Raw genomic sequence first — 23,578 nt, 5'->3', positions numbered from 1 at the left:
CCCCCATCACTAAGACTCAGGTCCTAGCCTTCCTGGGCACGGCAGGGTACTATAGACGGTTCGTACCAGACTACAGCACACTTGCCAAACCCCTGACTGACTTGACCAAGAAGAACTTACCTCGACAGGTCCTGTGGTCTCCCCACTGTGAAACGGCTTTCCAGGCTCTCAAAAATGCTCTAATTAACGCTCCTGTCTTGGCGGCTCCAGCCCTTAACAAACGTTTTATCGTCCACACAGATGCTTCCATGTTCGGGCTGGGAGCCGTCCTCAGCCAAGTAGGCGAAGATGGAGGGGAGCATCCAGTTGCCTACATCAGCCGGAAGCTCCTGCCCCGCGAAGTCAGCTATGCAGCGGTCGAAAAGGAGTGTTTGGCTTTGGTGTGGGCATTAAAGAAATTGACTCCCTATTTATATGGGCAGGAGTTCACTCTGGTCACCGACCATAACCCGTTGGTGTGGCTGAACCGGGTCTCTGGAGATAATGGCAGGCTATTACGTTGGAGTTTATCGTTGCAACCCTTCAATTTCACCATTACTTACAGACCTGGGAAACAGAATGGCAACGCCGACGGGTTGTCCAGACAAACCGACCTCAGCCCCGCATAACCAGCGGTCTGGACAGCCTTAGTCTGCCCCGAAAAGGGGTCAGACCGTGTCTGCCAGAGTGTTCCACAGAAAGGGAGCACTGTTACAGAAGCATTAGTTATTTTGTTGTGAAGAAACTTATTTCCCAGCAGCAATGCCTGAACCAGCCAAGCCAGCGCCTAAGAAGGGCTCCAAGAAAACTGTAACAAGTATCATTTCATAAAGGGTTAACTCTGTTCAGTTTTGAGAAAACTATTTTCTGAGGCAGGTTTCCTAGCATATTGTGTACTGTAATTAAGTTTGTGATAAGCATTCACTGCTAGGTGATAAGAAGGACTCAATTGTTTTCTTGTGTGTACTTGTTATCTGCGGTGGCCTGTCCAAGGGCTTTGTCTAAATGTGTGATGGGGGATTTTATGCTTCCCCCCCTGGGAGTGCCCTGTATGCATGTAACCTAAATAAAAAGCAGGCTGGGCATCCCAGTCCTCAGTTCTTGGTTGTCCCTCAATCGCAGCGTTGACTCGTTTTTGTGGGCAGAAGGGTATCCTAGCTGTACTACAGCTAAGGGGGATTATTCTACATTTGCGAGACTCATATAGAATACTATGGAAAGCAGTTTCTCCCCTCTTCAGCAATAGGAATCCAGGCTACTAAGCGGTCCATCTCTCAGCGAGACTAAGGGTAACCGTAACAGGCTCATACTACTTATTGCACTAATCTGCCCAGCAGGAGTACCAATATGATGATGCTGTCCTTATCCAGCAGCGTACACTATATGTGCACAAACCTTGGCCCATAACTCCTGTAGTGCCTGTCATGGCACAGTTAGCAGAAAAGTACAGTAAAACATTTATGTAAGAATTTACCTAATAAATTAATTTATTTTATGGTGACGAGAGTCCACGAGCTGTTACCTATGGATATACATTCCTACCAGGAGGAGGCAAAGTTTACCAAACTTAAAAAGCCTATAAATACCCCAACCACCTCACACATACCTCAGTTTTATGAAAAGCCAAGTAAGTGAGGTGTTTAAGGAGTAAAACCCTAAAATGAGGAGAAAAGATGTGCATTTAAACAAAAAATTATAACCCACAAAATGGGTGGGACCTTGTGGACTCTCGCCACCATGAAAGAAATTAATCAGGTAAGTTCTTACATAAATTATGTTTTCTTTCATATAGGTGGCAAGAGTCCACGAGCTGTTACGTATGGGATATAATTCCTGTGGAAGTCCATGAGTAACAATAAAGGGAGGGATCAAATAAAAACAGCTTTCACTGAGAAATTAAATCCAAAAACTCAAAATAAAAATATTTTATGATAAAACTCAAAATATAGGTACCATTATCAAACTGCCTGAAGAACCTTTCTACCAAAAGTTGCTTCTGACGGGGCAAAAACATCAAAATGGTAAAATTTAGTAAAGTTATACAGAGAAGACTAAGTGGCTGCTTTGCAAATTTGATCAACTGAAGCCTCATTCTTAAAAGCCCAAGATGTGGCATCCAATCTAGTAGAATGAGCTGTAATTCTCTGAGGCAGGGACTGACCCGCCTCCAAATAAGCCTTGTAAATCAGAAGTTTCAACCAAGAGGCTAAAGAAATAGCCGATGCCTTCTGGCCTTTCTTAGAACCAGAAAAAAAGTATCAACATAATATTTCTATGCTCTAACAACATCCAAGGAATGCAATGTTCTTTCAGAAGAATTTTTCGGATTAGGAACAACAATTTCCCTATTAAAGGGATAGTAAACACCAAAAATGTTATTGTTTAAAAAGATAGATAATCCATTTATTTACAATTCCCCAGTATTGCATAACCAACACTGTTATATTAATATAATGCAGTTGGGATTCACGCGTCTCTCCGCAGCAGAGAAGGCCTTTAGGAGGAGGGAGGGGCTCTGCCTCTATTGTGGGTTACAGGGCCACCTTTTTAAGTCTTGTCCTACACGGCCGGGAAACGCTCACACCTAAGGTCCTGTCGGGGGCAGACCTTGGGTGGTTTATCCTCGGCCCCAGAACCGCTAAAGGAGAAACCTTTTGTTATGGTTGTCCTTTCCTGGGTGGACTCCTCCATAGTCACTCAGGCTCTTGTTGACTCCGTTGCTGCGGGCTATTTCATTGACAGTGCTTTTGTATCAAAGCACTCCATTCCTGTTTTTCCTCGGTCCGTTCCGCTTGCTATTGAGGCCATTGATGGCAGGCCCCTTCAGCCCGCACTCGTTACTCACGAAACTGCTCCATTGTTCATGGCTGTTGGGGCTCTCCATTTTGAAACCCTCCAGTTCCAGGTGATAAACTCTCCGCATTTTCCAGTTGTTCTGGGTTATCCCTGGCTCCAAAAGTACAATTCCAATCTCGACTGGCGCAGGTCCGAAATTTTGTCATAGTCCCCGCAATGTATTTCCACTTGTCTTCGAAAACCAGTTAAAGTCTTGTGCACACCTTCGGTATCTCAATTGCCAGAGGAGTACCGAGAGTTCCTAGACGTGTTTGACAAGGTAAGTTGCCTCCTCACCGGTCTTACGATTGTGCCATAGACCTGCAACCCGGAGCCATTCCTCCTCGGGGCCGGGTGTACCCTCTGTCTGATGCAGAGAATTGTGCTATGGAGGAGTATGTTGCTGATGCTCTGTTGTGGGGAATCATCCGCAAATCCTGCTCTCCTGCAGGGGCTGGCTTCTTCTTTGTGAAGAAAAAGGGTGGCGAGTTAAGACCATGTATCGATTATAGGGGTCTTAATCGTCTTATCATTAAGAATGCTTACCCTATTCCGCTCATTACGGAACTCTTTGACCATCTCAAGGGAGCTACAATCTTTACTAAACTTGATTTGAGAGGAGCATACAATCTCGTTAGGATTAAGAAAGGTCACGAATGGAAAACAGCATTTAACACCAGGAGCGGGCATTATGAGTATCTTGTAATGCCCTTTGGCCTATGTAATGCTCCTGCTGATTTTCAGGAATTTATTAATGACGTCCTACGAGATATGTTGCAACAGTGTGTTGTGGTGTACTTAGACGACATCCTCATAAACTCACAAACACTTGAGGCTCATCGTTCTGATGTTACACAGGTTCTTCAGAGACTACGTGAGAACGTTTTGTAAACTCAAGAAATGTGAGTTCCATCAGACTCGAATAACCTTCCCAGGTTATGTTATCTCCGTTGCAGGGTTCTCCATGGATCCTGACAAGTTATCTACAGTTCTGAAGTGGCCTCGCCCAGTTGGTCTTCGGTCTATTCAACATTTTTTGGGGTTCGCCAATTACTATAGAAAGTTTATTAAAAACTTTTCTTCCTTGGTCAAACCTATCACAGACATGACCAGTAAAGAGAATGACCCACTCCATTGGTCACCTACTGCCATTAAGGCCTTTGATAGTCTTAAGACTGCCTTTGCTGCCGCTCCAGTTCTGGCTCATCCTAACCCTGTCCTGCCTTTCGTTCTTGAGGTCGATGCGTCTGAGACTGGAGTAGGTGCCCTCTTGTCTCAACGTCCTACGCCTGACGGTTCCTTGCATCCGTGTGGTTTCTTCTCTAAGAAATTGTCTCCAGCGGAGTGCAATTATGAAATTGGCGACAGGGAATTACTGGCCATAATTTTGGCACTCAAGGAATCGAGGCATCTTCTCGAGGGTACTAGCGTGCCACAAGAATTTAACTTATCTATCTGAAGCAAAATGTTTGTCGCCCCGACAGGCCAGATGGGCACTATTTTTGTCTCGGTTTAATTATGTGGTCTCCTACCTGCCTGGTAGTAAGAATGTTAGGGCTGATGCCCTCTCTCGACAATTTTCGCCTCTGTCCAAGGAGGAGTCTGTACCTACTCCTGTTATACCTCCTGACCATATTTTGGCTACCATACGTACTAATTTGACTTCTCCCTTGGGGAAGGACATCCTGGCTGCACAAATCAATGCACCTCCTGAGAAACCTAGTGGTAAGTGTTTAGTTCCTGAGAATCTTCGAACTAAACTTTTGCACACTTACCACTATCCTAAAGCCGCAGGTCACCCAGGCAGGAACCAAATGATTTGGTCTGTCACTCGACAATTCTGGTGGCAAAGTCTTCGTTCTGATATTGCTGCGCATGTTGCCTCCTGCTCAGTTTGTGCACAGAATAAGACTCCTCCACGTCTTCCTGTGGGTCTTCTTCAACCTATTGCTAATGGTGAGCGTCCTTGGACACATCTTTCCATGGACTTCATTGTTGAGCTCCCTGTTTCCAATGGCAATACTGTTATCCTTATGGTGGTTGACCATTTTTCTAAAATGTCACATTGCATTCCCTTGATGAAGCTGCCTACCGCTCAGGAGCTTGCTTCGATTTTTGCCCGGGAGGTCTTCCGTTTACATGGGTTACCCAAGGAGATAGTGTCGGACCGGGGTAGCCGGTTTGTCTCCAGATTTTGGCGTTCCTTTTGTGCTCAAATGGGGATCCAGCTTTCCTTCTCCTCGGCATATCACCCTCAATCCAATGGGGCTGCAGAACGGTCTAACCAAGCTCTGGAACAGTTCCTCCGTTGCTATGTCTCAGACAATAATTGGTCTGAACTGTTACCTTGGGCAGAGTTTGCTCGTAATAGTGCTATTAATGCTTCCTCCAAGTTATCCCCGTTCATGGCGAATTATGGGTTTCAACCATCCTTGTTGCCAGATTCATTCATGTCTCAGGGTATTCCGGCTTTGGAGGAGCATCTCCGGCAACTCCGTTCCACGTGGGTGCAGATTCAGGATTGCCTTCATCGTTCTATGCAGCGCCAAAAGTTCCAGGCTGATCGTAGGCGTCTGCCCGCACCTTCCTACCAGGTTGGTGAGAGAGTTTGGCTGTCCTCCCACAACTTGAACCTTCGTGTGCCTTCCAATAAATTGGTTCCCCGTTATGTTGGTCCTTTTTGAATACTCCGACGGGTTAATCCTGTGGTCTACGCTCTTGACCGTCCTCCTGCTATGCGCATCTCCAATGTTTTTCATGTCTCCCTCTTGAAACCATTGGTTTGTAATCGGTTTACCACTGTGTTGCCTCGTCCCCGTCCGATCTTTGTTGACAACCATGAGGAGTATGAGGTCAGCAGCATTATTGACTCTCGTATGTCCAGGGGCCGTGTACAGTATTTAGTTCACTGGAGGGGCTACGGTCCGGAGGAGCGCTCTTGGGTTCCCTCCTCTGATGTTCATGCTCCCGCCCTCCTCCGTGCCTTTCATGCCCGTTTCCCCAATAAGCCTTTTGTCCTCTAGCAGGGGAGGGGTCGTTGAGGTGAGGGTACTGTCAGGGTTTTTTCCCTGTTGTTTGCCATGTGCTGCTGGCAGCCATTTCACTCACCTCTCTTCCTGACTATGGTGCATTGTGGGGGATGCTGCTCATTTCCTACACTTCCTTTTATGGTCAGACTGGTGTGCATCATCCATGTGAGACAGGATGCATTCTCAGAAATGTGATGTCATCACTTATTATTTAAAGGGCCTCTGTTCAGTATTCTTTGCCTTTGCGTTGTCTCAGACCTGTTTGTGAGAGTTCCTGTGTATTCCTGGTTCCTGATCCCTGGCTTGTTCCTGACTCTGCTGTTTTCCTTGTTCCTGATTCCGGCTCGTCTGACTATTCGCTTTGGCTCCTGACTCGGCTCGTCTGACTACCAGCTCTGGTTTTTACTCATGGCTTGTTATTTGACTTGTGGACTTTTTAAAAATTTTTGCTATTAATAAAGGTGTGATTATTTTTGCACTTCTCGTCTCAGTCTGATTCCTGGCACCCTGACAACATTGTACTCAGACAGATATCTCAATGTAAACAACACATTTTGCAGCTATACTGCTTTGCAGCTATACTAATCCCTATATTTTGGATAAGCTTTGCAATGTACAGCATGTTGTGTGTACAATAACACAGGTTTCCATGATTCTATGGTGCACAGAGCATTAAGAAAATGTGTACAGTTCTAACTGCCATTTATTTCTTTAGGTAGTGGAATCAAATTAGATGTCTCTATAGTATTAATAAAAATGAATTGCCTGCTTAAAAAAAAAGAAAGAAAAAGAAATTACAGAAAAATATGTATGAAATTGTACAATTCATAATTTTTTACAGGGAGCACAACTATTTTGTTTTGAGAAACCAGTTTTTAACTTGAATAATTAACTAATTTCTGTTCAATATATACTTTCAATATAATATCATTTACACATATTTCACCTCTAATAATTGGAATATAATTGCATTGTATTGTGAAACGATAATATGTTTTATGCTAAATGTACTTTTTGTCACATAACATAATTGTGACGGTTCCCTAGTCACATATATGGACAATGTGTGACACAGTGCCATCTATTGGTTGAACTATCCCAAAAACATCATAACAGCGCCATCTATTGGTTGCAAGCTCACCACCAAAATAGACACAGGAGAAGGAATGACTAATTTGCATAGGCAAAAATACCAACAGATAAATGTTATTTTTACTGTTTAGAGCTACCTAAATCCTCCATCCTGTTGGCAAAGTTATATTGCTTTATTATATTGTCTCCTATATGTTTTTATATGCTTATTTTAAGGAGTGTGTGTCACCATAAGCTTACTGGTGTGTTTGTAAAAGCTAGTCCTGAGTGAAATAAAGCAATAGTAATTTCTTCTGGAACAGGTAGTCCTGTCTGATTCTCTCAGGTATACCAGTTGCAGAGGTTCTGACCCTGCAATCTGGCTGCACCTCTCCCTGCAAGAGAGAGCTGTTTCAGAGTCTGTGGGCCTGTATGCAAAGAGCTGGCCTTGTGAACCCCAATTGTCTTCTTAAAGACAGTGCAGGGAAAGGAATCGATACCCACCTAAAGAAAGAAATGTGGCAGAGGGGATATTACCTGCCTGGAATCAGCAGCAAGGCAGAGGGATCTATTCTTGCCTAGAAGAAACCAAAGGGCATGCTACCTGCTGGAAGTGTGCTGTGAGGCAGAGGGGCGCTACCTGCCTGGGAGCCCACTGAGACCAGCCCAGCTGGGGGAGATACAACCGCTGGCTTGACCCCGGGCTCAGCTACGATAGCCCTGGTCCCACTATTTGGAGGCAGAGGGATCTATTCCTGCCTAGAAGCAGACAGGCAGAGGGGACGATACTTGCCAAGAAAGAGCTGCAGGGCAGAGAAGACGCTACCTGACTGGGAGTCCACTGAGACCAGCCCAGCTGGGGGAGATACAGCCGCTGGCTTGACCCTGGTCTAAGCAACTATACCTCTGGTCCCACTTTCCCTTGGCCACCCCTGGGTTTGGACAGAGGAAGGGAGACCCCAAGCGGAGTACCGCTACAATAATGATAACATTGGACTTTTAGAAGTCCATGTGACTGAAGCTACTTACCAGTCCGCCTGTCTCACTAATAACACTGACTGAACTGAAATTGAAAGTGTAGCTGGTGAGCAGGCTAATCTATAAGTGGGAGGATTCATAGCATGATTTTAAATCGTGCTCACAATTTAGCTAAAGCGTGCGCACATTTTGCTAAAGCGTGCCCACGTTTTACAAAATCATGAGCACGATTTGCTAAATCGTGCACACGATTTAACAAAACGTGTTCACGATTTAGCAAAATGTGCGCACGATTTAGCAAAAAAAAAAATTTTGGGTGACACCTCTGGGGCTCTGTAATTATATATATATATATATATATATATAAAAATAAAAACACACACATTAATTACCAAGCAAGATAAATTGCAAAAGACAATTAAAGCATTTATTTATAAGGATAGTTTATGATCCTGAAACAGGTTTGCAAATGACATGCATAGATGTACATTATCTGCACACTGAGGGCCAGATTACAAGTGGAGCTCTATCTCAATGTGCGTCCGCAAAAGGGCAAATTTACAGGGGGCGGAGCCAGCAGCACACAAGAACGGTCGCACACTCATACTGCTCCGGTACTAGCAAATTTATGATTGATCCTGAAAGACATCTAAGATCTAATTAAGCTCTACATAATCCTTTGATGACTTTCTGAACCCCTTCTCTATGTCTGGGAAGTGATAAACTTTTATACCGGAGTAGTAATACCATGCCAAGAACGGAAGCTTGTTCCCCTATCACATATACTGCGGCCATTTCCGAAACCTAGTAGCTGTGGATACCTTGGGCCTATACTGAAAACTGAAACCAACTATCCCCTCTTGTGATAGCCTAGAAGCCAGTTTCCCAAAATTAATATGGCGGGAGCTAAAAGCTTTATAGAGGCCCTGCGATGTATGCTTGTGGAGCACCATACCGCTTTGGAACAATTGCTTTGTGGAGCATCTAAACACAGTGACACTTGTATCCCTCAACTAAACTCACACCTTGAACTGGCTTTGGCGGATGATGTGTGTGGTTGCGCTGTGGATCCCCAGCGCCCAAGCACCCCAACTGACCGTGCAAAAGATCTGTTCCCGGCTGTCTTGGAGCCTGGTGTGACGGACGTAGACTCTGCAACCGCAAGCATAGCTCTACACAACACTGATCTACTGTTGATCAGAGAAATTGGCGATGACGCTGCTCAGCTTGTCCCCGCATTAAGCCCAGCAGGCGGGGCCCAGACACCCAAGGGAATTCCAGCTGCGGCTCTTTTCTGGGACCAGAAAGAGACAGGGTCGCATTTGCAGTTGACCATGCGGTCTACGACTATTTCTTCCAGCCCAGAACTACTGAAGTTCAAATATGGATCTGATTGCGCCCACAAAATGGATCTGATAACTACTGGTCCATAGTTAAGTTTGATATGGGGCTTTCAGCACAGGCTCTTAGCTGCATCAATCCGCAATCCAATAAGCAAACCAGTTATTGCCGCTATATACATATACTGACACTAAAGTGGGACCCTGGAGGCTTGCCTTTCATAAACTCAAAACGGACTCTTTACCTTAGATGTGCAAAACGGACTTATTAGTCTCCTTCTATGACCTAATAACTTTTAATCTTTTTTCCAGAGAACTCTATAGTTATATTTTACCGGTTTTAGTAGTTGGCTTATTTTGGGTACTGGATGTTATGCTTTATTGTTATGCCTTAGTTAATTGTTTCATTAGGTTTATTACCTATGTGTGTACTGACTTAATTCCGCTACCCATTTTGAGACCCCCTAAAGCTATGTAGTATACTATAAATGCACCTATTTTGCTGGGGTAGGTATTGTAAGCATTGCACAGCTAGTATTAGCCTTTATCTTAAAAAAGATTTTAGTAACTGTCCTGATATATCTGATATATGTGTGACTTTGGGTTTCCATTGTTTCTGTGATAACGTGATCCCAGATGCATTGACTGTCTCAAATGGCAGCATTAGTTAACCATTTATTTTGCGCATAGTTTACCCGGATTGATTCCGCTGCCAGTAGATGCTTCTACATTTTTAGCTACGCCGCTCCTACACATGTATCATGGGTTGTTTGTGTGTGTTTTATTTCTCACATGCTATCCCCTTCCAGTGGGTTCAGATTGTTTGCTATTTGTATTCTTTGTTAGGAGGTACCTTATAGCTGCTCTGTTTTAATATGCTAAGTCTCCCACTTCCCGCCACACATCACTAAATCATGTATAAATGGGCACAGTATGGATATTGCCTTGTCTTAGCCCAACAGCTCTTTATTGAAATTAGGATCCTTGTGTAGGACTGATGGCATTCATATTATGCTCATTAAATATTAGCCTCAAACGCTAACACAAGCTGTCTACTCCTTATTAAATTGCACAATACTTGGATGGACCTTTTATCTCTTAGTTGTCTGAAGAGATAAAGTATTATTAATAAAGATATATCAATATCTATATAATTACATACAAACTCTAATCTATCACTAGGGAGTTTCAAATACTATGCTTATAGACTTCAGAATAGCTTACCGATAGGACCTGCCTGATTCTTAATATAGCAGAAGAAGCAGTCCTTGGGTATAGGACCCATGCCTGAGTGATACGGTTTAACTGCCTAATAAAGTGGAATAAAAACGTACAATTCACTTGATATAGGTACACCTGTAATTTGGTTTCTTTAATCCATATAGATTTCAATGGTTTCAATTAGCAATGAGGCCACAGATCCTGTACCCTACCAATCTTAACCCTACGGTGTTGTAGCTAACGGCATGACTGTTAATATTTCCTTACGTTTCGTGACTTGGTATGATTTCAATTCTCATTTAATATTTACGCCCCACAATATCCTAACTGTTAATATTATTTAAGCAATGCTCATCTGGTGTTTATGTGGTCTAAGTGGACCTACTTGTATAGCTCTAACTAACTGTTACTGCAGCCTACTGCTACACATTTAGTATTTATACTCTTTGAAGGTTTAAAGCGGTTGCAAATAGCTATGCTTCTCTTCACATTACACCCCATTGTGCCGGGTATAGCTTTAGTCTAAAATGTATTTAGCTTATTCCTACGCCTCCCTTAGTAATCGCATGCCTACGAGGCCTTATATCCTATATCTGCTATATCTGGTTTAATGGTACTTGAGCAGTCAAGCTATATTATATCCCATAATGTTTCAACTGTCTTAAATACCTGTACAGTATTTTGTTATTTAGTGGTGTGCAAAGTTTGTCACAGGTGGTGCTGTTTCTGACATTACCTGTGTATCTTAGTTATTCCCTTACTAGTTCTTATGGTTATCCTTTCCCTTTGGAGTAAGACCTAATGTAAACTATTTACTATTTCAATGCTGTACGTGCTGTTCATTTGTGGAGCGCTGCTTTATAGTGAGGCCATAACCACACCGCTACCATGGGCTGGACCCATGATACCACTATATCTTGAGGTCTCCTAACATATAGTGCCTGGCCTGAGTTTAATGCCTACCATATTTATACAACCACCCCCCCCCCTATAATATACCTCCTGGACTAGGAGGATTAAATATGCGGCTTATCTTGCCTATACCGCACCTTCACAATTTTCAAAATGACGTACAAATTCAGTAAAAGCTCTTACATTCAATGCTACTATCCATTATATTCCCTCTAAGGATAATTAATACATATTGGGGTCCTTTAGTGGCCCAAGATGACATGAGAGGAACTCATATTATATTACATTATAATCTATCTTATTATTCAAAAAGAGGTTACAACTATGTTTGAGTATTATTATTTTACTGTGTTCTTCATTATTCTACAGGAAATCAGTCGAATGTATTGCTTTGCACAATGTACATTTACTTTGTTCCAATGCTTTAATCACAGTGAACATGTTAGTGAATAGACACATTGCATGTATATCTAATCTTTGTATTATATAATAACCTCAATAAAATTTATAAAAAAATAAATAAAAAAAAAGGGCAAATTTACCTCTTTACAGGTGCACGTTAAATAACCAGCCGATACAAGTGGCAAGTTAATGTGACCGCAAGCTCGCGGTTTCATGTTGCGCTTGGCGCAGTTAACAAGAGGTCAGACCTCTGTTTAAAAAGAAAAAAAATGCCCTAATTGCCCCCAAAATAAAGCGGACAGCACTATAACATTTAAAATAAAGATGAAAAATGTTTGCGTTGCGCTAGGTGGTTTGATGTGGCTGTCGGCAATAAAATTGGAGCCTATGGAAGTGCGCTCTCGTGAGCACTTAGCTTCCAGGCAATGGGAAGCCAGATGCCAAGCCACCTCACTAACTCTGGGGACCCAGGTAAGACCTACCCCCCGACTCCTACTCTTCCCCGACAGGTCCTGTGGTCCCCCCGAGTGTGAAAAAGCCTTCCAGAGTCTTAAGTCTGCCTTAATCTCTGCCCCAGTACTGGCCGCTCCTAACCCAGCCAAAAGTTTTTCTGTCCACACAGATGCCTCCATGTTCGGGTTGGGGGCCATACTAAGCCAGGCGGACGAGAAAGGACAGGACCACCCCGTTGCCTACATCAGTCGCAAACTGCTACCCCGAGAAGTAGGCTACGCGGCGGTTGAGAAGGAGTGTCTGGCGCTGGTATGGGCTTTGAAGAAGTTGCAGCCCTACCTATATGGGAGACCCTACACCATCCTTACTGACCACAAAACCCTAGTATGGCTCAACTGGGTTTCCGGGGACAACGGGAGACTGTTGAGGTGGAGCCTAGCCCTGCAGCCATTTAACTTTGACATCCGGTACCGACCGGGAAAGAGCAATGGGAATGCTGACTGACATTCCCGGCGGACTGAAGTGGCATAAACTCCCCGGACATCCCCAGGCCGACCCGTGTGTGGATCTAGCCGGGTCTGCCGAACTGGAGGGGGGTATTGTCACGGAGACTGGGCTGCAGGGGCTGAACCCTTGCCCCCTGTTGCGGATACCAGACAGCTAAGCCTACCCCCACCCCCCTACAATCTCACCCCTGTTGTTTCTCAGTGGTTTTGGGCTCCTCAGAGCAACCACAATCCATGGAAGCTTTGGTTTGCTTGTCTTGTGAAAAGCTAGTGTATGACCAGAAAAACCCTCCTCGGCTGGCCGGACCCCTGGAACTCCCAGTCGCCCGCCTCACCACGGACACCCGCCTAACTCCTCTCAGGCTGTCCGGGCTCCTGGAACTCCCGGTCGGCCACAGGACAGCAGGACACCCGCTAACTTTACCCCTGGTCGCTCCAGCAACCATGTGCCCCAGAGCTCCACTCTTTTGGGGATTAGTAGCCCCTAGGGAGGACAAGAGGTGGGGGAATTACCGGAGGGGAGCTGCTTTGGGAACCGGGGGTTTTGGACACCCCTACCCCCATAACTTCTCCGGTCCCCAATAACGAATCACAACGCTTTTTGGACTGCGGCATTTGGAGACCAAGAGCTTTCAAATGACACCCTGGAAGTGCCGCCGCTCTCCCGGGATCACCTCAAAACCGTCACCACTGTGTCCTGGGATTCTGTGGGACTATGGTTGCTATGGAGGCGCCGGTCAGTCTGGAGGGGCGGGAATGGCGGGAAAACTGTGGCATTGTCTCCCTGTTTTATCAAGATGAGCTGTGTGTATAAAAGAAGTGTAAGTTGTACAATAAAATCAGTTCTTGTTTCACCTGAATACTAGTCTGTCTAGTTATTTGGGTGGGCTCCAGCTAAAATCACTTTCCTGGGCTACATAGCCACTTGTTCCAGGCAGAGGAAGGACCCGGTCGACGGCGCTACCCAGTCGGGGTAGCGGGGTATCCGTTACACCCGTCATCTAGCCTTATATGAGGGATAGGTGTAGAGAGATCAGGATAACTGTGGTTTATAAGATTCATAAGTAATAAGGAGCTAAAATGTATTACACTTTATTAACAATAATTGAATAAAATTTAATTTTCCTACCATGAGAATATAAAGCTTATGTATATAATAATAATGCCTTGCAGTAGAAACAAATTCTCAAGTAAAAAACAGAAAGGCTACTAAAAAGCCACTATAACTATCACTATATGTACGCACTGATGCCGGTCTGCCTACAATAAATGTCCCCTGCATTTCTGGCTGAGAAAAAAAACACTGCACATTTTAAATTTGAATAAGCCAACTGAAAAAATAAACGTGCACTGCTTAACTGTCATAGAAGAAAACCGCTAACTGGACAAGAAGAAAGCTGTGGGTGGCGCTCGGTGGCCATTTTCAGTTGCTAACAAACGATGATTATTTAAATGTTTCACGTACTTCTTACAAGATTATAGATGTGGCACCAGTTGCAGGACGCTTCTCTGGTATGCAACAATAAGTTATTAAAATGATGTATTGGGTTTAGACTGTGCTTTTAATGCTGAAAGTACCTTTTTTTACAGCAAGCTTATGCCGAGCTGAAAACCTCCGGCCACCCACAGCAAAAAGCTATATTTTCAATGAGGTGACATTTTCAACCCTTAGCCAATAGCCATGCGAACCAATCAGCATTATGCTGTATGGCTAGCACGCTATTGGTGAAGAGAACGCTACTGACAAACAGGAGTTAAACCGTGGGCGGCCGAAGGTGTTCTGCTCGGCAGAACCTCGCTGCAGATAAAGGAACTTTTACGTTTTTTGTACTTCATGACTAAAAGTCCCCTTGATTTGTAACACTGGTGAATCCTAGCATTTCACAAAATGCTATGATTTACCATCACTTTAAAGCTCTTCGCATGCCTTTTTTTCCCCATTCACTTCATATACTGTATTTTTTGTCTCGCATAACAGTTAACCAGAGCTCTGAAGTCGCACTTACACAACGCTCATTAGATTAATTAGTGCTTAAGCAAACGCATTTACTTTCAACTCATAATATGCACATTATTTCCGTCGCACACAAAGAGCCGTGAAATCCTTACATAGCTTGCGTGCTACAGTTAGGATGCCCCTCATAACCCAGCCCTAAACAGGCCCTATGGAGAACACTGATAATACAAATGTAGGTGGAGGCATCGTAATCAAGAGGTTTGTAGGTATCTGATCCTGAAGTTACATAAAGTCAGTGAATGAACAAGCAGAACGGTAGGGCCGAAGCAAACTAAATTAATCTCATCAGTCAGAGGCAGGAGGAAGAAGTAGCTAGTGAGAACTTCACAAAAAATAATTTTATAGTAATGAGACAACATGAGTGAATAAATGACAAATTCTAGAGATGCTACGCAAGCGAGTCAATTATGATTAAGTGAGTGACTAGATATGGGGGGGGTTATGGCTCTAACAAATCAGATCTTGGATGAAGTTGCTACATCACCTACAGCAAGACAGATTTATTTTATGGTTCATATGGAGCTTTAGGTGGTATCACAGAAAAATACATCTCATAGGCAGTTGGTAAGAGGAGGAGACATCCTGAGAGATTAGTGTCACTTCAGCTTAAAGTCAATACATGAATGAACTACCTATCTGCTTTTCAAAAAAATGATACCAAGACAACAAAGTATGTTTCATAATAATAATTAAGTAAATTGGAAAGTTTTTTTTTTTTTTTTTTTTTTAAATACTACACTATCTGAATTATGAAAGAAAAATGTAAAGTTTCATGTCCCTTTAAGTTTATCAAGGGAAAACATCTAAATAGATTAAAGGAAGGGGCCGAAGATAGAGTTTTATGTATCTCATAATGAGTGAGTCTTGGATGGTAAGATGGGACAAACACTGGGGGCAAGATACTGAGTAAGTCACTAATGGAGCTGCTATGAATAGAACAGATTTTATGGCAGTGAACAGCGAGCTATATATAGATCAGTTGCAATGACTGTGTGTCAAGAAGTTGTAGTTCAGATTAATGGCATAGAATATTTGTGTCTATGTACTATACTGTCAGAAACTGTCTGGTTCAGCCAGAGATAATAGATGATAGGATCGCAACTGCAAGCCTTAATAAATGAATTTGTATCACTTAGTATGCTGGGTAAAGGAAGGGAGTCTTATACACAGCTTAGCCTTAGTGAAATTTAGCTTAACAACAGGAGTATGATGGCTGTTGCAAGATAAATAGTGGTTTGTAGTGCCTGTACCTTTAAATACAGAGTGACAGATACCTTTGTTTGGCAGATGATCGTGAGCAAGAGTATGCCTTTAACAATACTGTTTAATGTCTGTTACCTTAAGGATGAGGATTCCTTCAGAGGGAGAAGTAGCACTGTAGCTGCTGATAATGAAGTGAAACTCAGTACTTGTTATGTGGCAGAGCGGAATGACCGCAGTTGCAGACAATAAGTTTACCCGACTCTACAGAGGAGGCTGATATGCAGGAGTAGAAGCACAGCTGGTAGTGAGAAATGACACCTGTAGGCGTTGCACAGCAAGGTACACTTGAGCTGACAGGATAGCGATCCCTTTCTGAGTCTGGTGTGTGAACGTTGTTGGGGGCGTGGCTAAGTTCTGTGACAGGAACAGAGAGACGAAGAGAAAGTGCTTGTAATGTCCCCTTTAATTCAGCCCCACCTTCTTTTGCTTTATAAGTGCACTTCCTGCTATCCTCTTTGCTTGATTATTTTGTTTGGCACAGGTTAAAGGATACACTCCTCAACTCCAGCTGACAGATATTGAGCCTCAAGCCTTTTTACCTATTAGGCTACTTGTTGCCTTCATCGCTATCCTGAACAAAGTACCTGACTCTTTTGTTACACATTTTGCTGTTCAGCTCCTCTCCGTTCTCAGCATCAGAACACTTCCTGTTTCCAGCGGATTGACTTTGTACAGCCAGATCTACACTCTGTTCCACGCTCACACCTTCCAGTAGCTTTCACGGACACTGCTACTGCTCCCTTCTCATCGTGTTAACATACACCAACCACCGGATTCATTCTGCTACAGCTGCTAGTACTTGCAAGTATATCTCAATCTGTATTGAACTGCTAATTGTTATTTGTCTGCCATTCCTTGCTTGCAATACTTTGCTTATCTATTGGATAACCTGTTTTCTATCATTAGCTGCTTAAATCTCCAGTCTGCATTCTAACCATATCTTATGCTTTGCAACAATCAAAGTACTAAGAACATATCAGCCGTATCTTTTTGCATAGTGTCGTTTATACTTATATCAGCAGTTATCCTAACCTCTACCTGCTGTATTACTTTGCAAACACTCAGTTTCACTCTTACACCGCTGCTGGGAATCATCCATTACTATTAAAGTGCTGTATTAATACTGACACTTCAGGCTAAGTCTTTCCTGTGGTTGTTCCGCTATTACAGCTACACAACATTTAAATATTGTAGTTATAACAGTGCTGCACAAACAATTATAAGCCACAAAAGTCCAAGCAAACTCTGTATATACTATCCCCAGAGTAAGCGAGTAAGCAGAATGTCCAAGAAATAAACTGTAGAACCGGATGAAATGATTTAGGGAATCCAGGTCAAGTATTTAAGATACAATTTATGAAGAGACTATGTGTCCTTTAGAGTGAGAGGTTAATCCCAATTAGAACAAAGTGTAGGAAGTTTCCAAAAAGCTTCAGAGACTTCTCCAAGGAATGCTCCGTCGTAGTCACAGCATACAATCACAATAACTAAGCACCTGTTTAGTGTGAACAGGTAACTTAAATAGGGGAGTGACTAGCTGCAGAGGAATTCATAGGAGAGAGAGAAAATGTGGAGTGGATTCCTGACAGATTCCCCCCCCCCTCAAGCAAGCCGACCCACAGCTTGGGGTTTGGGCCTCTGAGGATAGCGTCTGTGGAAACGTGCCACCAGTCTTGGTGCAGTGATGTTAGTGGAGGGTTCCCAACTATCTTCCTCTGGAGAAAAGCCTTTCCAACGTATGAGGTACTGGAGTTCTCCCTTGCACAACCTGGAATCCAGTAGATCCTGGACCTCATAGACGTCTACATCCAATAATGCAGGTGTGGGAGGTAGCACAACAGTCTGATTGTCAGACCCAACAGCAGGTTTCAGAAGGGACACATGAAAAGATGAATGTATCTTAAGGGAAGGAGGTAGATCCAGAACTACTGCATTGTTGTTTATGATACGAGTGATTGGGAATGGTCCGATGAAGAGACTAACTAGCTTTTTACTGGGTATTTGTAGACGCAGAAACTTGGTGGACAACCAAACGTTATCTCCAATGGAATATTCAGCTGATGGTCTTCTGCGGAGATCATAATGTCGCTTTTGGGAAGCTTGAGCCTGTTGTATGTTGTGAGTGAGCATTTTAAAATTTTCAGTAAGCTTACGGGTAAGATCATCAACTGAGGGTATGTTTATGGCATGTGAGTAGCTGAAAGATATCCTAGGATGATAAGCATAATTCGCAAAGAATGGCGTAATTTTTGATGAAGAGTTCACAGAGTTGTTGTAGGAAAATTCAGCCATTGATAAGAAGTTCATCCAATCATGCTGGTGGTAAGCACAATAGCAACACAGATATTGCTCAAGCCACTGATTCAATCTTTCTGTTTGGCCATTGGTTTGAGGGTGGTAGGAAGTGGATAGGCGGTGGTTGATCTGTAAAACTCTAATCAGATGTCTCCAGAAGTGACAGGTAAATTGACTACCTCTATCGGTCGTCAGAACAGAAGGCAGACCATGGAATTTTACTATAGGATCTAAGAAGAGTTGGGCAGTCTGTACAGAAGAGGGTAACTAGCTGTCACTACTAGGATGGTGTTTTTTCCCGCACTAACTGGGAGATCCACAATAAAGTCCATGCCTAAATGGTCCCAAGGTTTATCTGGAACTGTAATGGGCATTAAATAACCATAGGGTGTTTTTTTCCCTGGTTTTGAGACAGAACAGATGGTACAAGTGGAAATGTAATCCTTTATAGTAGACTCCATCCTTGGCCACCAAAAATTCCTTTTCAGTATATTGTAGGTTCTGTGGATACCAGGATGCCCGGACATGGGAGAATCATGATGTTCCTTGATTAACGGAAGTCAAAGAGATTCTGGGATGTATAATCTTGATTCATGGTAGTACAGACCGTCACTTGAGGTAAGTAGATTTTGTGGCAAATTCTTATCAGTAGAAAGGGCCTTTTTTAGGTTTAAAGTAGACATCTGTAATAACCCAAAGAACTTTTCGGGAGGTAGTAGTGTAGAAGGAGCCGGTTTTATGGGTGAGCTTTCCTCTATTCTGGATAGAGCATCTGCCTTTCCGTTTCGAAAACCTGGCCGGTAAATTATTTGATCATTGAAACGACTAAAATAGAGATTTCACCTTACTTGTCTGCCCGACAGGGTTTTATTTTTTTGCAAAAATTCTAGGTTGCGATGGTCAGTGTATATTATGATAGGGTCAATTGTCCCTTCCAAGAGATGCCTCCAATGTTCGAAAGCCCTCTTGATAGCCAACAGTTCCTTCTCACCTACAGGGTAATTCCTCTCTGGAGTGGATAATGCTTTAGAATAGAATGCAACTGGATGGAGAGGATCATTCAGGCTTTTCCATTGGGATAATACTGCCCGAGAGTGTGGTCAGAGGCATCCACTTCCAGAGTGTAAGGGAGTTTTGCATTGGGGAAGCGGAGGATTGGAGCAGTAGTGAAGGCTCTTTTAAGGAAAAGAAAGGCTTCATTAGCCTGGTTGTTCCAGAGGAAGGGAATAGTTGGACTGGTGAGTCTCGTAAGTGGTTTTACGATTGTAGAGAAGTTTTTTATAAATTTTCGATAATAGTTGCTAAATCCAAGGAAACGCTGTAGTTGTTTCCTAGTTATGGGTTGTGGCCAGTGAGCAACAGCGTCAACCTTATCTTGCTGCATCTGTATTCCACGAGGACTGATGGAATATCCTAGGAAAGAGATTTCTTCGGTATGGAAGAGACACTTTTCAGCCTTTGCATATAGGCGATGGACTTGGAGTCGAGATAAGACCCAACTGACATGTTTAATGTGTTCTTCCAGACTGGACGAGTAAATTAAGATATCGTCAAGATAAATGACTACACATATGTCGAGCAAGTCACAGAAAATATCGTTGATGAAGAACTGGAACGTTGCAGGTGCGTTGGTTAACCCGAATGGCATAACTAAATATTCATACAGACCGTACCTCGTCCTGAAGTCGGTGAGCCACTCGTCTCCCTCACGGATGCGGATTAAATTGTAGGAATCTCGTAGATCAAGTTTGGTAAATATTTTAGCGCTATGCAGACGTTCTATTAATTCAGGGATGAGTGGTAACGGGTATCTGTTCTTCTTGGTTATTTTATTTAGATCCCTATAATCAATGATTGGGCGGAGTGATGAGTCTTTATTCTTGACAAAGAATATGCCAGCCCCAGTCGATGAAACAAAGTCGGATGAATCCTCTCCTCAGATTCTCCTCCAGATATCCTTTTAGGTGATCTAGTTCTGGTTGGCTGAGGGGGTAAAAGTGTCCACAGGGAGGCGAGGTACCAGGTTTGAGGTCTATTGGACAATCGTACGAACGATGAGGTGGTAAGTTTTCTGCCTCTTTTTTACTGAAAACCTCAGCGAACTTTGTGTACACCTGTGGTATTGGAGGGATTTCCTGCTGAGATTCAATTACATGTAACAATGGAGTGTGCCTATAGCAAGTCTGTTGACAGTAGGTGGACTCTAACTTAGGTTGTAGGGTTTTCCAGTCTATTGTTGGTTCATGCAATTGGAGCCACTGTATACCGAGAACAATTGGAAACAGGGGTGAAAGAATCACATCAAATGATATATACTCCTGGTGGGATGTGTTTGTTGTTACTAATATATGTATGGCGTGGTGTGTGATGGGGCCTGAAGCTAACGGAGAACCACAAACAACACGAATAGAGATTGGTGTATGCTTTTTAATCATAGGAATATTATTACTGATTACAAGTGATTTATCAATGTAATTCCCTTGAGCCCCGGTGTCAACGATGGCCTCTTTCGTCAAGCGGTTTTGCTCCCACTGTAACAGAAAAGAAACAGTACAGTGAATAGGTTTACCACGTATAATGAGTGATGTTGATAGTAAAGAAAACTTACTGGATTTGTTCCTCTCAAGGTTAGGACAATCTCTGATAGTGTGGGTGGCCTTGCCACAATACATGCACAACCCATTATTTCTTCGTCTGAGACGTTCTTCAGGGCTTAACGGACCTCGAATAAACCCAATCTCCATGGCTTCTGGATTTGATGAGGAAATACCAGGTGGTGATGAATGAGAAAAGGAAGATATAGTTTTTTTTTATACATAACATCAGTAGTATGACGCTCAGATTTCCTTTCTCGCAACCTCCTATCGATCTGCTTGCATAACTTCATTAAAGCCTCAAGAGATGGGGGCAGGTCAATTCTGGCCAGTTCATCTTTCATGGCTTCTGAAAGACCTATCCGAAACTGGTTCTTTAGGGCTACTTCATTCCACTGTGAGTCAGTCGCAAACTGTTTGAATTCTGTTATATAACTTTCAACTGGTCTACTTCCTTGCTTAAGTTTCCTCATTTTGCCTTCGGCTGTAAGCTGCAAGTTGGTATCAGAATAGAATTCATCCATAGCAGTGAGGAAGGAATTGAGGGAAGGCAAAACTGGGTTATGAGTCTCATAAAGGGTGTCTGCCCAAACCCTAGGTACAGCTCTAAGGAAGGATATGAGTGTCAAGACTTTAATATTGTCTGTAGGGTATATCCTGGGCTTCAAATGAAACATTAGAAGACAGGCATTTTTGAAATGTCTGTATTGGGTTCTGTCACCATAGAACAAGTCGGGAGGAGAGACTAGTGGTTCTGGGCTATGTTCAGTAGAGGGTGGTTTTGGTGTAGCAGAGTCCTTAATTATTTTCATCAGGGTCTCATTCTCTACTTGGAGGTCTCTTAGTCCTACACTAAGTTGGTCCACACGTTGTGATAGAGTGTAAACAAATTGTGGCAGGTCTGCTGGATCCATTTTGCTTTTATGGCTTAGTTATTCTGTCAGAAACTGTCTGGATCACAGCTGCAAACCTTAATAAATGAATTTGTATCACTTAGTATGCTGGGTAAAGGAAGGGAGTCTTATACACAGCCTTAGTGAAATTTGTTGGAATAATATCCTTTAAACTTAACAAGAGGAGTATGATGGCTGTTGCAAGATAAATAGTGGTGTACTCACTCAAACTTGTAGTGCCTGTACCTTTAAATACAGAGTGACAGATACCTTTGTTTGGCAGATGATCGTGAGCAAGAGTATGCCTTTAACAATACTGTTTAATGTCTGTTACCTTAAGGATGAGGATTCCTTCAGAGGGAGAAGTAGCACTGTAGCTGCTGATAATGATCAAGTGAAACTCAGTACTTGTTATGTGGCAGAGTGGAATGACCGCGGTTGCAGACAATAGGTTTACCCGACTCTACAGAGGAGGATGATATGCAGGAGTAGAAGCACAGCTGGTAGTGAGAAATGACACCCGTAGGCATTGCACAGCAAGGTACGCTTGAGCTGACAGGATAGCGATCCCTTTCTGAGTCCGGTGTGTGAACGTTGTTGGGGGCGTGCCTATGTTCCGTGACAGGAACAAAGAGACGAAGAGAAAGTGCTGCACAAACAATTATAAGTCACAAAAGTCCAAGCAAACTCTGTATATACTTTCCCCAGAGTAGGTGAGTAAGCAGAATGTCCAAGAAATAAACTGTAGAACCGGATGAAATGATTTAGGGAATCCAGGTCAGGTGAAAACAAAGTATATAAGATACAATTTATGAAGAGACTATGTGTCCTTTGGAGTGAAAGGTTAATCCCAATTAGAACAAAGTGTAGGAAGTTTCCAAAAAGCTTCAGAGACTTCTCCAAGCAATGCTCTGGCGTAGTCACAGCATACAATCACAATAACTAAGCACCTGTTTAGTGTGAACAGGTAATTTAAATAGGGGAGTGACTAGCTGCAGAGGAGTTCATAGGAGAGAGACAAAATGTGGAGGGGATTCCTGACATATACAAATCATTATATAGTTATAGTACATAGACACAAAATGTTCTATGCCATTAATCCTAACTACAACTTGTGACTACAATTAACCTTTACCACTGCTAACATGGCCTCTCAAAATATAATTAACCCTAAATTCTATTTATTTAGCTCCAAAACTACAATTTACCATTTACAAACCCACCTCTACAATTCTCCACTTCTAAACCCCATCCCAAAACAAAATTCACGTCTCTAATACATCACCCCTGCTACAATTACTACATTTATAATACATGATACACCTGCACAACCTACGTAACACTTATTCTAGTTTGGAGAGTAGAAATTATAGAAAAGATAGAGCCACAGGAGAAACCAATGAGCCATTGACATCCACTAAGGAAATCACGAGAGAGAGAGAGAGAGAGAGAGAGAGAGAGAGAGAGAGAGAGAGAGACGTGTCTTTATATTTGCCATTTAACAAGAATAATGAGATTAGTTTATAAACATTAGTCACAAACTCTATACCAACTGATTCAGCAAGTTAAAGCATTTTTATAGGATACTATTTTTTTAGTGCTCAAATAAAAGATACAATCTGCAAAGCAACAGTAAAAACGTATTATTTAATTACTGTACAATAATCAAGTTTAGATATAGAAGACGTGAAACTAAAGTCAATTCAAAAACATTCATAGTAAATAATAGCAAAAAAAGCACAAAACTTACCGTGCAGCAAATCAGCATTAGATTGTCCCCCCAAACCATT

At 42.8% G+C, this 23,578-nt stretch overlaps 2 protein-coding genes across 2 annotated transcripts in view; both read right to left on the bottom strand.

Moving 5' to 3' along the window:
• The window catches only part of LOC128639721 (oocyte zinc finger protein XlCOF7.1), a gene marked incomplete in the record, with an annotated part of 926,940 nt that overhangs the window by 268,212 nt on the left and 635,150 nt on the right, over window positions 1-23,578 (bottom strand).
• Window positions 1-23,578, bottom strand: part of LOC128639720 (myb-related transcription factor, partner of profilin) — a 126,775-nt gene that overhangs the window by 99,361 nt on the left and 3,836 nt on the right. Inside the window, exon 2 of the mRNA XM_053691834.1 lies at window positions 23,539-23,578. This exon is cut by the window's right edge and continues 410 nt beyond it. Coding sequence (XP_053547809.1) covers window positions 23,539-23,578 — 40 coding nt within the window. The remainder of the gene's footprint in view (window positions 1-23,538) is intronic.

This window comes from Bombina bombina, chromosome 9, assembly GCF_027579735.1.
Source record: "Bombina bombina isolate aBomBom1 chromosome 9, aBomBom1.pri, whole genome shotgun sequence".
In the NCBI taxonomy this organism is placed as follows: domain Eukaryota; kingdom Metazoa; phylum Chordata; class Amphibia; order Anura; family Bombinatoridae; genus Bombina; species Bombina bombina.
This window is presented reverse-complemented; position numbering and strand designations above follow the sequence as displayed.